The sequence below is a fragment of the Ixodes scapularis genome, unplaced genomic scaffold, assembly GCF_016920785.2.
Source record: "Ixodes scapularis isolate PalLabHiFi unplaced genomic scaffold, ASM1692078v2 PGA_scaffold10__122_contigs__length_95168666, whole genome shotgun sequence".
Lineage (NCBI taxonomy): Eukaryota > Metazoa > Arthropoda > Arachnida > Ixodida > Ixodidae > Ixodes > Ixodes scapularis.
In genome coordinates, this window is record NW_024609836.1 from 16,414,769 (window position 1) to 16,428,716 (window position 13,948).

Genomic DNA, 13,948 nt, shown 5'->3' on the forward strand with positions numbered 1-13,948 from the left:
GCGCAGTGTGATTACGATCTCCAGCTCCTTTTACAACAGGTACCTGTGCCAAAGGTACCTTTACGCTGCCGTGTGAATGGGTATTAAACAGTTCTGACTTGAACTTTACTTAGCAATGATACAGCAATGTATCGGTGAACGCAAGATCAGCACTATTCACTGTATTTACTAATAGTATTGATGTACTGCGGGGTCCCGAATCCGGGTGAAGCTTTTTGAATCACCGAGTAAATTAGCTTTATCAGGTATCACGCTAGGATTTACCGCAGAAGTGCCTCAAGGTGGTGCAACAATCGCATAAAAAGTTTCAAAGAACGAACTTACCCGAGTAAAAAGTAAAATGTGGTTTTGACTATCTATTGCGCTCGTGTGCGAAAGACGCTCTCTCTGACTGGCACAACACCTGATAGATGACAGCACCGGCCCCGGCGGCTTACGGCAGCTCATTAGCCGCCCGGTCGCGACAAAAGCAGACGACATGTAGTTGAATGTACTCGGTGAACTATCGTTTTTAGCCGTTTTGTTCATTTAATGTTTTATTGGGAGCAAAAAGGAGATACTGTACTGACCATCATAGCACCGAAAACCTACGCTGTTTATGATTCGAAAAGGTTCTTTGCTTTCGCCTCGACCCGGCAGCCGCTGAGCTGCCGTAAGCCTTCGGGGCCGATATCGCCATCTTTCGGGGTTGGCGTCAGTCAGAGGGTGCACGCACAGTTAGAAGAGGGGCGTTGTATGTAGAGAAAAGCCGTTATAGTTTTTTTGTTTTTTTTTTTACCTTTTACTTGTGAAATTTTTTCTTTGAAATTTTGATTCAATGATTCCACCATCTCCAGGCACCTGTGGTAAATCGTAGTATGATGCGTAACAAAACCGATTGATGCGGTCACTTAAAGGCCCCACCCAGATTCAGGACCCCACAGCAGAACTGCAGCGTATGTATGGTGTGTTGCTTGGAACTCCCAGCTTACGCGGCGGCAGATCGCAGGCGCTCTTGCGCAAGGGTTTTTACTTTCTGCTCTGCCTTGCGCGCTGCCGTGTGCGCATCTGTTCTTTTTTTGTATAAATCACTTAATTGAACTTGTTTCTGCTTAGCACCGTAAACAAAACAAAAATACGTTTTTTAATCCTTTTGAGACTCGTTAAGACCGTCTGCGGAGCGATCCTGAGCAGTTACTAGAGAAATTAAAAGCCAGCTTTGAGCCTCTTCGTTGGTAAGCAGTGTCAAATGTGTGAAGCAGCCTTTAGACGTGAACGGAGACTAGATTTGTTTTTTTTTTACGTTTACCTTCGCCCTCAGCCACGTAGTTCACATATCGGGTATCGGAAGACAAAAATAAGAAAGATATCACAACCTGGAACCAGTAAAATTATATTTTGACAGTCGGAATAAAAAGTTAACACGATCCAGTTGCCTGGCGCAGTAAAAAAAATGGCCGCATCTCCACGTAATGAATGATGTTGATTGGGGCGAAGCTCTGATGGTGCTGATGATACTAATTTTGTACATAGGTAGTGCTGATGGTGCTGATTTCTTTTTTTTCGTCTTAAACGTTGAGCCGATGCATGCAAAGATTAACGCGGTTAAATACGGATTTGACCGCAGCGCCCTCTCTTGTATAGACGTTGAGCGGCTACATGCAACGTTTAATCCATGACATCCTCAGCTCTTGAGCTACTGCCACATCTCGGAGCCCCCTACTCGTCCCGCAGTCGTGGCCGAGTGGTTAAGGAGATGGACTAGAAATACATTGGGGTCTCCCTGCACAGGTTCGAATCCAGTCGACTGCGCAAACATTTTGTTTCGTTTCTAAGAAGACAGATGGGATGGCAATCGATGTGAGCACGGGCGCCGGACGGACAAGGCTAGACCCTAAGGAGCTTCGCCGCTAAACAATACTTCCCCAAAGCGGAAGTTCCACGATTAAAGATGGCGACAACTACACGAAAAAGGAGTATAGAAAGATCGCCGCTCTAAAACGACGAAATGCCGCGTCTTACTTTATGGTGAAAAAGAAGCTTATAGCAGTCTCCTCACGCACCTATTACTGAACTACTACCAATTTGTAGAGTGGCGAGAAATGGGAGTTATGCACGTCCACAGTTTAGGAGATTATGGCCCAACATTAGGAGCATATGGTTCCAAGAATAGCTTGGGCGCACAGACGCGCTCTCGATTCAAGCCCAATTTGTGTCTGCACGCTTTCGAATCACGTACCTAAAAAATCGTTGACTGACATACTGCCAAGAAAAGACAGACAGTACTGACACTTCCATAGTTTTACATTTCTAAAAAAGAGAGAAAAGCTTAATTGCTAACAAGCCTGCTATTGTGATTTTACCTCTCGTGGCCCTCTGAACTCTGGGTGTAGAGTGCAATTAAACCGCCCTCAATGTGCTAGCGGGAAATATAACCGCACTGAGAATGGAATCTGGGCGTGTTCATATAACTAGGCTGCGCATTGCCCTTTCAGGCAATGGTGAATTCGAATGTAATTTAAATATGTCGCAAGCACGTAGCCTATCTCGTCCAGCATATTCATACTGAATATATACTCATATTGAGCAAAATATAAGTATATTTGTTGCACGGTTCGCTCATTAAGGCCCGTTCACACTCTTGCAACCGAGTACGACCGAGAGAGACGAGACCTGTTGAAACCTCTTAAAATTTCTTAGGAGGAGGGAACGCACTGGCATTCTGGCGCCATCTATGCGGTGACCCTGGAACTGCATTTCCCAAGTGCGGAGGTTTTGTTAAATTTCCGAGGTCTAATGTGCGTAATGCCTATGAGAAAGGCTCGTTTAAAACGTTGACAAAGGTTTTTCGGGCCAAGAAAGAAAAGATAATGCGCGAGAGAAATAGAAAATATGCCGGACCGCCAAGTTTACACTGCTACCCAACAAAGTGTCCTCTCGTTGCAAGAGGTTTCAAGGCACCCAGTTCTAAGAGGTCGCAAGAGTGTGAACGAGCCTTTAGTTGCAGCTTGGAAAAATTTAGCCTTGATCTATCACTTTCTATATAACACAAGTCGGTGTGAAATTTCATAGGTTAAGTGGCACCATCTGAGACCTTAGAATTTTATAATATAAAAGTGTATTAAATTAGGTGCACCCCATATTTGCATACTTTTCCGACCTGAGTGTGCTTTTAACTTTTTTTTCAGCGCCCCACGTGTACGATATCTGTGTGGAGTTGTCTAACGGAAAATCCAGCACAGGCATCGCAGACGATTGTTGCTTGGAAGTCGTCCACGAACTCAAACTAAAGACGGGAAATACTCGAGGACATGGAGTTCGCCTGGTGTTGCGCAGGTAAGCCCGCCAAGTATCACTTAAAATTGGAATTAAAAGTTGGTACCTCCCGAGTACAAAACCTTGGCACATGACCTTATATTAAAATCTATGCCAAGGGTAACTCACTAAAGCTTGGTATTGTGTGGTATATTATGGTTGCGATGGCGTGGATATGATTAGAAGGTTCAGGGAGTATAACAGAGGAGATGCGGACGGGAACTACCACAGAAAGATGAGCACGGATCAGCCAACAGCCGGCAGCTTGGGCTGGGCGCTTCGGACACGCGCCGAACCAGGACAGGGATGACAGGTTACAGACAGCAACCAGCACCGACTCGTTGAAACTCGAGCAAGACTGGTGAACGCGACCTTTTTAGAAGGAACGGAGGAACGACACCGTCCCACTTGGCCTCGCTGTAACTGGGACGAAGCCTCGACATTTTCAGGGGAAGGAAAGCAGGAACGGTGTTGCTTTATGCAATTTTCACATAATTTGATAGGCATACATTATTTGTTAGCGACTATTTTAACCTAGAGTTTCATGTGTAAAAGAAATAAATAAAATAAACGTGATGAAATAACTGGACGAATCGTCCAATATGAATATTTTCACTTGATTACACTGTTTTATTTACCACTTATGTAAAACAATATATCATAAAAATACAGAAATGTAAAGTGACGTAACGACCCGTTCAAACCTTAGAAATATAACGGGAACTCGTTCTTTTTGAACCGCTGGAACTTGCAACGGCAACTCGACCCAAGATTAAGAAGGAATAGAAATTTAGGTTTAATGCCTGTTTTGAAGGAAAGTTCACAAAACTAGAGAGAAGTCGCCGGCAACCCTCTATCGCTTTAAGACTCAAACCCAAGCCGGAACGTTCGCACCCCGACGCTCCGCAACATTCTAGCTCGCGTGCTCATTTCGCCACGACAAAACATTACGGTCCACAGGCTGACAATGACAAGGCTAAAGTCTGAGCACCACGACTAAGCTGGACTATAGCTGTTGTAAATGTTCCCATCTCTAGAAAATTTTTTTTTTTAGATTTGCTATATTCTACATTTTATACAAACGGCCGATCTTCCATGTCTCGCCCTTCTTTTCTTAATATTTGTTTTGTTGTTAGGAACTTTTACATTACAATGTTATGCACGATATGTGTACATTACAATGCACACGTATCGCTGCATGAGAGACTACGCTATCGTTCATGCATTAAGGTATGGCATAGTATATCTAGTAATGTATAGTATTTTGAAATGAGTAAGGCTCAGAATGTGTATCATTCAGCAAAATATACTTATCAGTTCGTTGCGCACCCGATGTGTTTTGCAGTTGCCTAGAAAATTGCGCGCGTCTAACACGTCACACAATCTCGAAACACCGAGCCGGCGTAACCGCCGCCACCACAACAAAAGATCACCCAGATGCCTGACAAGGCGACATAAAGAACAAATACCATTTCTTTCAAAAAAATTACAAAAGCACAAACCTTCAGTGTTGCCCCATCTACTATGAACGACGTTGGACTGATAGAAGTGCCTACGTAAGCAATCCTGATTGTTTCCTTCAGGAATATTTTTGCACAATCTTTTTTTTTTTCATGGCATAACAGTGCAACCCCAATCAGGCAAGTAATTATTGCATTCTTGCGCACGTTTACCGATCTCAGAGTTCCGAGACCTGTTCTTAGCAGTCCTCATCTGCTCAAAAGGAGTATCATTTAAGCGCCGTTTCGACTGCCCCCCCCCCCCCCCCCCCCCGGTTTGAAAACGCACGAGCCACTGGCATATCATACCCTGCACCAACCTGGCAATCAGCAGAGGGTTCTCTGTGCTATTTTCGACAACCATGTGACCAACGTGAGCTTGCTCAACTTAAAGTCAGATGTGAAGCTCACGTTGACCTTGAACGTTCCGGTAACCGCAAACTAGATGTGTGAGAAATTATAGAAAAAGGGAATGTATGCAACCCTGTCTGGTTTCTTCCTTTTTTTTCCTCGCCACTCCACTGAATCTCTTCTAACACTATAGCTAAACGTCAACTACTGCGCTGCTTGTACTACGAATGCTTTGACCTAAGGTAGTGCCCTCTTCACGACCTAGCATACCAAAGCGTCATCAAAGTATCTCTTAATCATTACCGACCCTCAGGGAACGATTGCACCACTTGCCCAAGGGCCAAGTCCAACGGAGCCAAATATATCTCGGAGAAAGCCGGCACCGGGGACGATCCGATGCAAATTCCTTTCTTTGGAGCAAATTTATGCCCCTCAAACTCGACAGCTGTGCACTTCAGAGACAATTATGTTAGGTTCAGAAACCTCCCTACGGCTATCGTGAAACACGACTGGAGCCAGATTAAGTTCGGGTCTTATAATTGTCTTAGCCTTGGAAGTTGCAATGGTTGATGGAAGGAATATCTATTTAATGTCTAGTGAAATTACCTGGCACCTTTGCTGGTGGAATGACGCTAAGCAGCTTACAAGTCCTTCCGACCTTCAGAGAACAGGTTTGCTCATATTCGTTTCCTACTCTGTAAATTCACAGCGTTCGCGACTTTGTTTCGTAATATTATCCTTTTTAATAAGCAGCGAATTGAAGGATATCCCAGCTGGCAAATTTGATTTGGGCGAAATTTGATATTTCTCTTAGATTCAGAGTTTTGAAAAGCCCGAAGAATTCAAGGTAGAGTCAAGCTAGTTAAGGCTAAGATACTTAGACCCTAGCTAAAGAAACTTTACCTTCTTTGGCTAAGGTCTGCCCGGTCTGGGTATCTGGGCTTAATTCACAAAACAAGCTCCAAAGTTATGCTTCACTGCTTGAACTTTGGCTGTCATCTCACATCTTTGGGCCTAAATGGCCAAACAGGTGCCCGTGTTAAGCAGGGAACACGTGAGCGACACAAACGGGCGCCAATCCGCAGTTTCCATGCAAACGTGCGAAGACGCTGTGACGTGGCGGCATGGCATAGGTCCACGTCACAGCGTCCTGGGCTATTGCTATGGGAATCAGCGTACGGTGCTCGTTTTTTCTGCACATGTGTTCCCTGCTTTAGCCTATACATTATTTCTCTGTTTTCACGTGGCAATGTTTAACATATTTGGAACAAGTGCCAGATATAGTCTTCGCAGCTGGTTCTTCGATTCATACGTGGCATCTTCGACTGAGGTCAGGCACTTCGGCAATATATTCTAACAGTAAATATAGCCTGAAGAAAAACCGTATTGGGCACAAGTGAGGTCCCTAGGATTGCCAAGTATTGCCACGCTAGTCGTTTCTGTGGCGTCATACCTGATATTATATGATATACTGGTATAGATATGAAATATAGTAGGATAGTTTCAGCCGAGATAAAAGCACTGGGAGTCTGGTCGATATTGGGAATTCACTAACACATTTACATGCCATTCATCACCTTGTTTATTGCAAAAACAAATTCATATATTGTTTTCCCCCAAAAAAATCTCGAGACGCAAACAAGTGAAAATCATAAGCACATAGGTAAGCGCCGAAAAAACAAAAAAACAAATACAGCGACAAAAAGTAAACAAAAAAGGGCCCACTCACATTTCACTTTTATTTGAAAAACACTACTCATTTATGTATATAACGTAGTCAAAAGATTCACGGCTCATTCCGGTGTAAACACCGTAACAAAAAAGAATACTCATGTGCCCATAAAGACAGTGACGTGTCACTTATACCCCTATCACTCGGTGGCTGTGCCACAACGCAGACCACTAATCCGTTCAACTTTTTCGTGCAGATGTTCTCCTTCATTCTCCTCCGCGCTTTGCTCCCGGTGCTGGCTTCCTCGGACGGCACGACAGCATGCACAATCTGGAACAACGAAGACCAAGCAAGCAGCTACCACCCGGCCATCAGCAACGCCTCGTCACGTCCGGCAGACTCGTTACTCAAGCAATTGATCCTCGGCCAAGTGTGGAGGGCCCCATCGTCATCAACAGCCGCTTACCCGCCCACTATAAACCAGCCGACGCAGCCGATGTCGCTCTGTGGGCTCGGTGGCTGTGCCACAACGCAGACCACTAATCCGTTCAACTTTTTCGTGCAGATGTTCTCCTTCATTCTCCTCCGCGCTTTGCTCCCGGTGCTGGCTTCCTCGGACGGCACGACAGCATGCACAATCTGGAACAACGAAGACCAAGCAAGCAGCTACCACCCGGCCATCAGCAACGCCTCGTCACGTCCGGCAGACTCGTTACTCAAGCAATTGATCCTCGGCCAAGTGTGGAGGGCCCCATCGTCATCAACAGCCGCTTACCCGCCCACTATAAACCAGCCGACGCAGCCGATGTCGCTCTGTGGGCTCGGTGGCTGTGCCACAACGCAGACCACTAATCCGTTCAACTTTTTCGTGCAGGTTAGTAAATCGTGCAGTCTTTTCTCTAAAAAAACAAGTAACTACTTTTTGATACAGCTGCCGAGCCCGCAGTGTTGCGTTGTCATTTCGATTGAGTGCTTCCATGTCATCCGTTCCTTGCTGTTGCAATCGGGGGACATCGAAACTAATCCTGGTCCTGATACTAACGCCATACTAGCCGAGCTAAAAAAACTATCCACCGGTCAATCGAAATTACTTGCAGAGGTACAAGACCTTAAAACCCAGCTATTAACAACAGATAAAGCGATATCAGATTTAAGCGGGCGCATGACTGCGCTCGAAAACCATTATCAAAATCTCGCCCCCGTGCGCACCGAATTAGAAAATGTAAAAATCGAGACGGCTCAGACGGCCCGTTTGGTCTGTGGCTTGGAGGCACGCTTCGACGATGCCGAAAATCATTCTCGACGCAACAACCTCATTTTCTATGGCATCCCTAACTCCACTGGACCAGAAACGTTTGCCCAATCAGAACAGCTCGTCATCCGGCACTGTCGTGATCACTTGAACATAACCATAGACCCCAAAGAAATAGAGCGTGCACATCGTCTTGGACATCACACATCTGACCGCCCTCGCCCAGTAATCGTTAAATTCACGTTCTATAAGACAAAAGACACCATACTATCTAATGGCCGCAAGTTCAAAGGAACAAGTTTCAGTGTTGGCGAAGACTTTTCTCGGCCCGTCCAAAATGCTCGCAAACACCTACTTGCGTTTGCAAAAAGCAAAAATACGCCGTTTTCTTTACGGTTTAAAACACTACTTATGGGCCCGAAACGCTATATTTTTGATGAACCATCACAGACAGTAAGGGAAACAGCATAGCAATTGCCCCGTCAGAAGAAAATAACAGCCCCCTCTCGGAATTCTACCAAAACTAATCTTTCATTTTCCGTAATCTTCACCAACGCGCGAAGCTTTCTTCCGAAACGAGAAATTTTGTCTAATCTCGTGTTGTCCTCTTGTAGTAATTTGTTGATATTAACCGAAACCTGGCTGTCTAAAGAAATCACTGATGCTGAAGTTCTGGCCGATTTGCCGGACTTCCGCCTTTATAGAAATGACCGCCAAGCCACACGAGGAGGAGGTGTTCTCATCGCCGTACACCAGCAGTTGTCATGTTCTATTGTTAACATTACATCCGACCTTGAAATACTATGGATCATATGTCGCGCTTCACCTCAGACGGTTCTTTTGGGAGTCTGCTACAGGCCTCCCCATTCTTCTCCTGACTTTTCTTGTAAACTTAATAACATCTTTAGTGAATTCGCCTTAACGTACCCGAATGCGCATATCCTTCTCTTTGGAGACTTTAACTACCCGCAAATAGACTGGAGCAACCAGATCCCCTCAGCTATAGGCAATGAAGCCGCAAGAGATTTTATTAACGTATGTCTTGATTTTAACCTTGTTCAACTAGTATCCGAACCCACACGTGTTTCACGGGATTCTGCAAACATCCTAGATCTAATACTAACCAGTCATCCCGAAAGCCTATCATCGGCTACTTATCTCCGCGAAGTCAGCGACCACAAAGTAATCCATGCTACCTTCAACTTTTGCCCGGTACGACACCAAACAAGCGATAAAAGAATTCGTCTATATGATAAGGGAAATTATGAAGTAATAAACAATGAGCTAAACGCCTTTCTTCCAATTTTTGAAGCATCATTTTCTAATCGCTCTATTAATACAAACTGGATAATGTTCAGAAATAAATTAAATGAACTTGCAAATAAATTCATCCCACTAATTACGTTCCGTGAGAATCGACAGAAACCCTGGTTTACAAAGTCTTTGAAAAAACTAGGTAACAAAAAAAAACGTCTTTTCCGCTCGGCCAAGCGGAATGGAAACCCCTGCGCATGGGAAAAATACTACGCAGCTGAAGACTCCTATCTGGCATCTATACGTAACGCAAAGCATTCCTTTTTTTATGATGACTTACCAAAGATCTTAATTAACAATCCTAAAAAATTTTGGCAAGTTATAAATCCCCAAGAGACGCGCATCATTAGCCTGACGAACGGAGCGGGCGAAATAGTCACTGACACCGAGTGCGCCAACGCTTTTAACTCCGCCTTCTTTTCCGTGTTCACCGAAGAAACCGATGTCCCTCCCTCTTTAATACCTTCTAACGCAGTATCTACTATGCCAGCTCTCACATTCTCTGTAGATGGCATCTCATCATTAATTGAAAATATCAAACTCTCATCGTCAGCCGGCGTTGACGGAATTAACTCAAAACTTTTAAAAAATACCAAACGTGTATCTGCTGTGTACATGACCATGTTGTTTTCACAATCACTTTCTACAGGCATCTTACCGGACGACTGGAAGGTGGGAAGGGTCGTTCCGGTCTACAAATCGGGTAACAAGGACTCCCCACTAAATTACCGTCCCATCTCTTTAACAAGCGTCCCCTGCAAAGCCATGGAACACGTCATCTACACTCATATAATTAATTTCCTAGACTCTATAGACTTTTTCCACCCCTCCCAGCACGGTTTTCGTAAGGGCTTCTCTTGCGAAACTCAGCTTGCACTCTTCGTTCATGACTTGCATTTTAATCTTGACCATAACCTTCAAACCGACGCTGTTTTTTTAGATTTTGCCAAAGCATTCGACAAAGTACCGCACCAGCGCCTCCTACTAAAACTTTCCCAATTAAATCTAAACACTGCTATTGTTCAATGGGTCCAGGAATTTCTGTCTAATCGGTCTCAGTTTGTCTTTGTTAACAACCACTCATCTAACCCTCTCCCAGTAACATCAGGCGTCCCACAAGGATCTGTCCTCGGCCCGCTCCTGTTCTTAATATACATAAATGACTTACCATCGCATCTGTCATGCCGCATTCGTATGTTTGCGGATGACTGCGTTATTTATCGTACAATCACTAACAGCTCCGACCAGTCATGCCTGCAGAATGACCTTAACCATGTGCAAGAATGGTGCGACTATTGGCAAATGACCCTTAATCCCAGCAAATGTAAACTTGTATCATTCCATCGTCGCCGTAACCCCTTTCTTTTTACGTATACAATTGCTAGCGTCACCGTCGAATCTGTAGAATCATTTAAATACCTAGGTGTAACACTGTCGAACGATTTATCTTGGCGCGCGCATACCACCAACGTCATATCAGCCGCAAACAGAGTCCTTGGATTTCTAAAACGTAATCTACGCCATGCCCCGAAGCACGTACGTTTACTTGCGTACAAATCACTTGTTAGATCAAAACTCGAATACGCATCTGCCATCTGGAACCCTCACCAAGCATATATTACTAACGAACTTGAATCTGTTCAAAATCGATCCACTAGGTTCATTCATTCTGCCTACTCATACGATATCAGCGTTTCATCCTTAAAAGCAGAATGCGGCCTAACACCTCTCTCTCTTCGCCGTCGCACTTCCAGCCTCTCCCTCTTTCACAAGTTTTACTACAGCTCGCTCAACCATGCACCTTACATTGTGCCCCCATCACGCATATCTCTGCGCATTGGTCATCCACTTCAAGTAACACTCCCACGTGCCCGCACTACTACTTTTTTAGCCTCCTTTTTTTCTCAAGCAGCTGCAGACTGGAACGGCCTTCCCCACCACGTCGCCGCCATCACATGTCCGTCCGTATTCATGGAGACTGTCGTCAACCACCTTCCGACATGAATGTCTGTTAAAAATGCTTTTATGTGTAACCCACCCCTTATGTAATACCCCTAACGGGGTCTTTAAGGTAATAAAATGAAATGAAATGAAATCACCCTTTGCTTTCATCTTGAAAGTTACATGTAGCTACCTATCCAAACACCTGCGTTCGCTAAATAACAGGGTGCATGGGCAACAACTGCAGTGAGTGGGAAGGTATCCCGACAGGGTAGCTTGTGTGGCCATGACATTCCCACGCGCACGATCATTGAAGCACCTGCCTTTCTTGTCAATATAAAAAGAGCCGCATCAAAATGTTATAGCAAACACTACTCCCGTGGTGCACTCTGTGTATTTGGTGTGGTTCCAGGTTCTGCAAGGACCTGTAGAATCACTGGGATCGTTGATCCTACAGCACAACCACGACAGCTTATTGAGTGCGGTGGCACCCACGGGTACATCGTACCCTGCGGCCACTCCCTTAAGGTTATGCGTCATGGTGTGCACATCGGGAAATAAAACCGGCCTCGCCGTACCCTTGTCATGGGGTTGCACTGTATCCCTTTACCGGTCTTTACTACACCTCAGCCGAAGCGCCCTGAGGGAAGTCTGCTCTCTCGAGCAGAGCTACCTGCTTATCGAAACTTTCTTGGATACTGTACCTGCAAGATTTCTTGACAGCCGCCTCTAGACACATATGGGAAACGCTATTTTTGCTATCTTGAAATGGGCGGAGTTAAACGGAAGTATACCTTTTCTTGGCCGTAGCTCATACATCCAGCAAATATGGTCCTTTTATAGACATAACTTGAGGTCCGGTAACTGCAATCATCCTTCCGTTAATTGGGCCTAAATGCGTGAATTGTAAGCCACAACAATATGACCCGAGCACCTCCAACACACCTCCTTCAGGTCACTGGTTAGTGTCTCAGCTTGTTTAGTCAGAATGACAAAATCATCCTTACATCTGAAGACCTTCAGCCTGTCCCGCAGTTTCTCTGAAATTGCTCTTCCGCAGACGCCTATAAAGGTGTTGCGCCAAACAGGCACCACACAAGAGCCGATGCAGATTCCCCTCTTTTGCAAAAAAAGAATGCCCTTCAGTAGAAACAAATGTGTGCTTTAAGTAAAATGTCGAAAACTGCAGAAAATGTTTGATGGCAATGCCACAAGAACTTTGGAGTGAAAGAACACCGTTATCTTTACTGCACTCTCTGAGAGACAAAAACCGAACTCAACATTCTAGGAGATGTGATTCTTCCTCCATCGATCACGTCTTGCTGAGAATATTGGCCGAAATTCAACCAAAAACCGCGCTTGCGCATGTTCACGAAACTGACGCTCATGAAATGGATGGACAACGAGGCTACTGATGATAGGGCAAGATTTGTGGCTGAAGGCGTTGACGTCCTCCAGCGCTTTTGTAGCCGAACGACAAATATACTTCAAGACTAGCAGCATCGTCGACCACTTCTTGGAGAATTTAAAGTTGCTCACTTTGGACAAATAGGGAGGCTGCGTGGTTGTATCGGATGTCCTCTACTGTACCTAGGCGAGAGAAGCCATCCTTAAGAACTTCAAGCAATTACTCAATCATTATCGATGTGAAAGCCCGAGCTATGGAGATGTGCCCTGCCATGAAACTACCCGAGCTGCTAAAAAGTGTCAAAAGCAGCGAGAAACCGCAACTCAACATTTTCTTCAAGGCAAAACCCCATAGAATTTATGCCTTCTTCAGGGCTATTGTTACTGCGATGAAGAGTTGGCAGTTTCACGTGGATAGCTTCCTGTGTAAGCATTTCACCACTCTTGAGTTGCGCGAATCGTTCACCAAGCAAAACTCCGAATACTTCATCGATTTGCTTGGAGAGGGTGCGCAAAGTACTCGAAGAGCATACTCTGTCAACGTTGAAAACCTTTTCTATTTGGTCCCTCACGAAACCTGTTGTCGTTCAGAGGGTGCATTAAACTTAACGGTATTCTTACGTTTCAGGGCTCCTGTGTTCTGCAGCCTTTGACATTTTACTTCAAGCACATATTTGTTTCCTTCGAATGGGGTCTCTTTTTAGAAAAAAAGGCATCCTCATCGGTTCTTATGGGGCGCCTGTTTTGTGCGACATGTTTATAAGTGTCTGCGGAAATGCCATCTCAGAGAAACTGCGGGACTCGAACAGGCTGAAAGTCTTCATATATGCGATATATGCGAATGATTTCCTTATTCTGACTAAGCAGGCTGACAAACAAACCAGTGAAGTGAAGGAGGTGTTGGAGGCGTTTGGTTTATGTTGCAGTGGCTTAAAATTAGCGTATAGACCGACACGTGGAGCGGCTCTGTTTACCAACACTGCCGGAAGGCCGCGCATGCGCGGTAGCTATGTGGGCAAAAGCAGCCCGGCTCTCCCGTGTTTTCGCCATTGCGTTCTCTGGAGTGCGCTCGTTGTTGACGTTGTAGGGACGCTTGTATCTTTATTTGTGCGTCGTATTTTCTCACAAGGTATGTCGTATGCTATGCCCGACTATTTGAGCTCGTGGCCCGAGCCTGAACGGCAGCGGCATTGAAACAAACTGTGCGTGGATGGTGTT

General features: G+C 45.1%; 2 protein-coding genes across 2 annotated transcripts in view; both read left to right on the plus strand.

Annotated features, from left to right (window-relative positions):
• LOC8031031 (putative phosphoenolpyruvate synthase) overlaps nt 1-13,948 on the plus strand; it is a 382,894-nt gene that overhangs the window by 153,957 nt on the left and 214,989 nt on the right. The window contains exon 10 of the mRNA XM_040212580.3: nt 3,168-3,315. Coding sequence (XP_040068514.2) covers nt 3,168-3,315 — 148 coding nt within the window. The remainder of the gene's footprint in view (nt 1-3,167; nt 3,316-13,948) is intronic.
• LOC120841643 lies at nt 7,382-8,891 on the plus strand. The gene has a single exon (XM_040212579.3). The coding sequence runs from the start codon at nt 7,382-7,384 to the stop codon at nt 8,537-8,539; it is 1,158 nt and encodes a 385-aa protein (XP_040068513.1). The 3' UTR covers nt 8,540-8,891.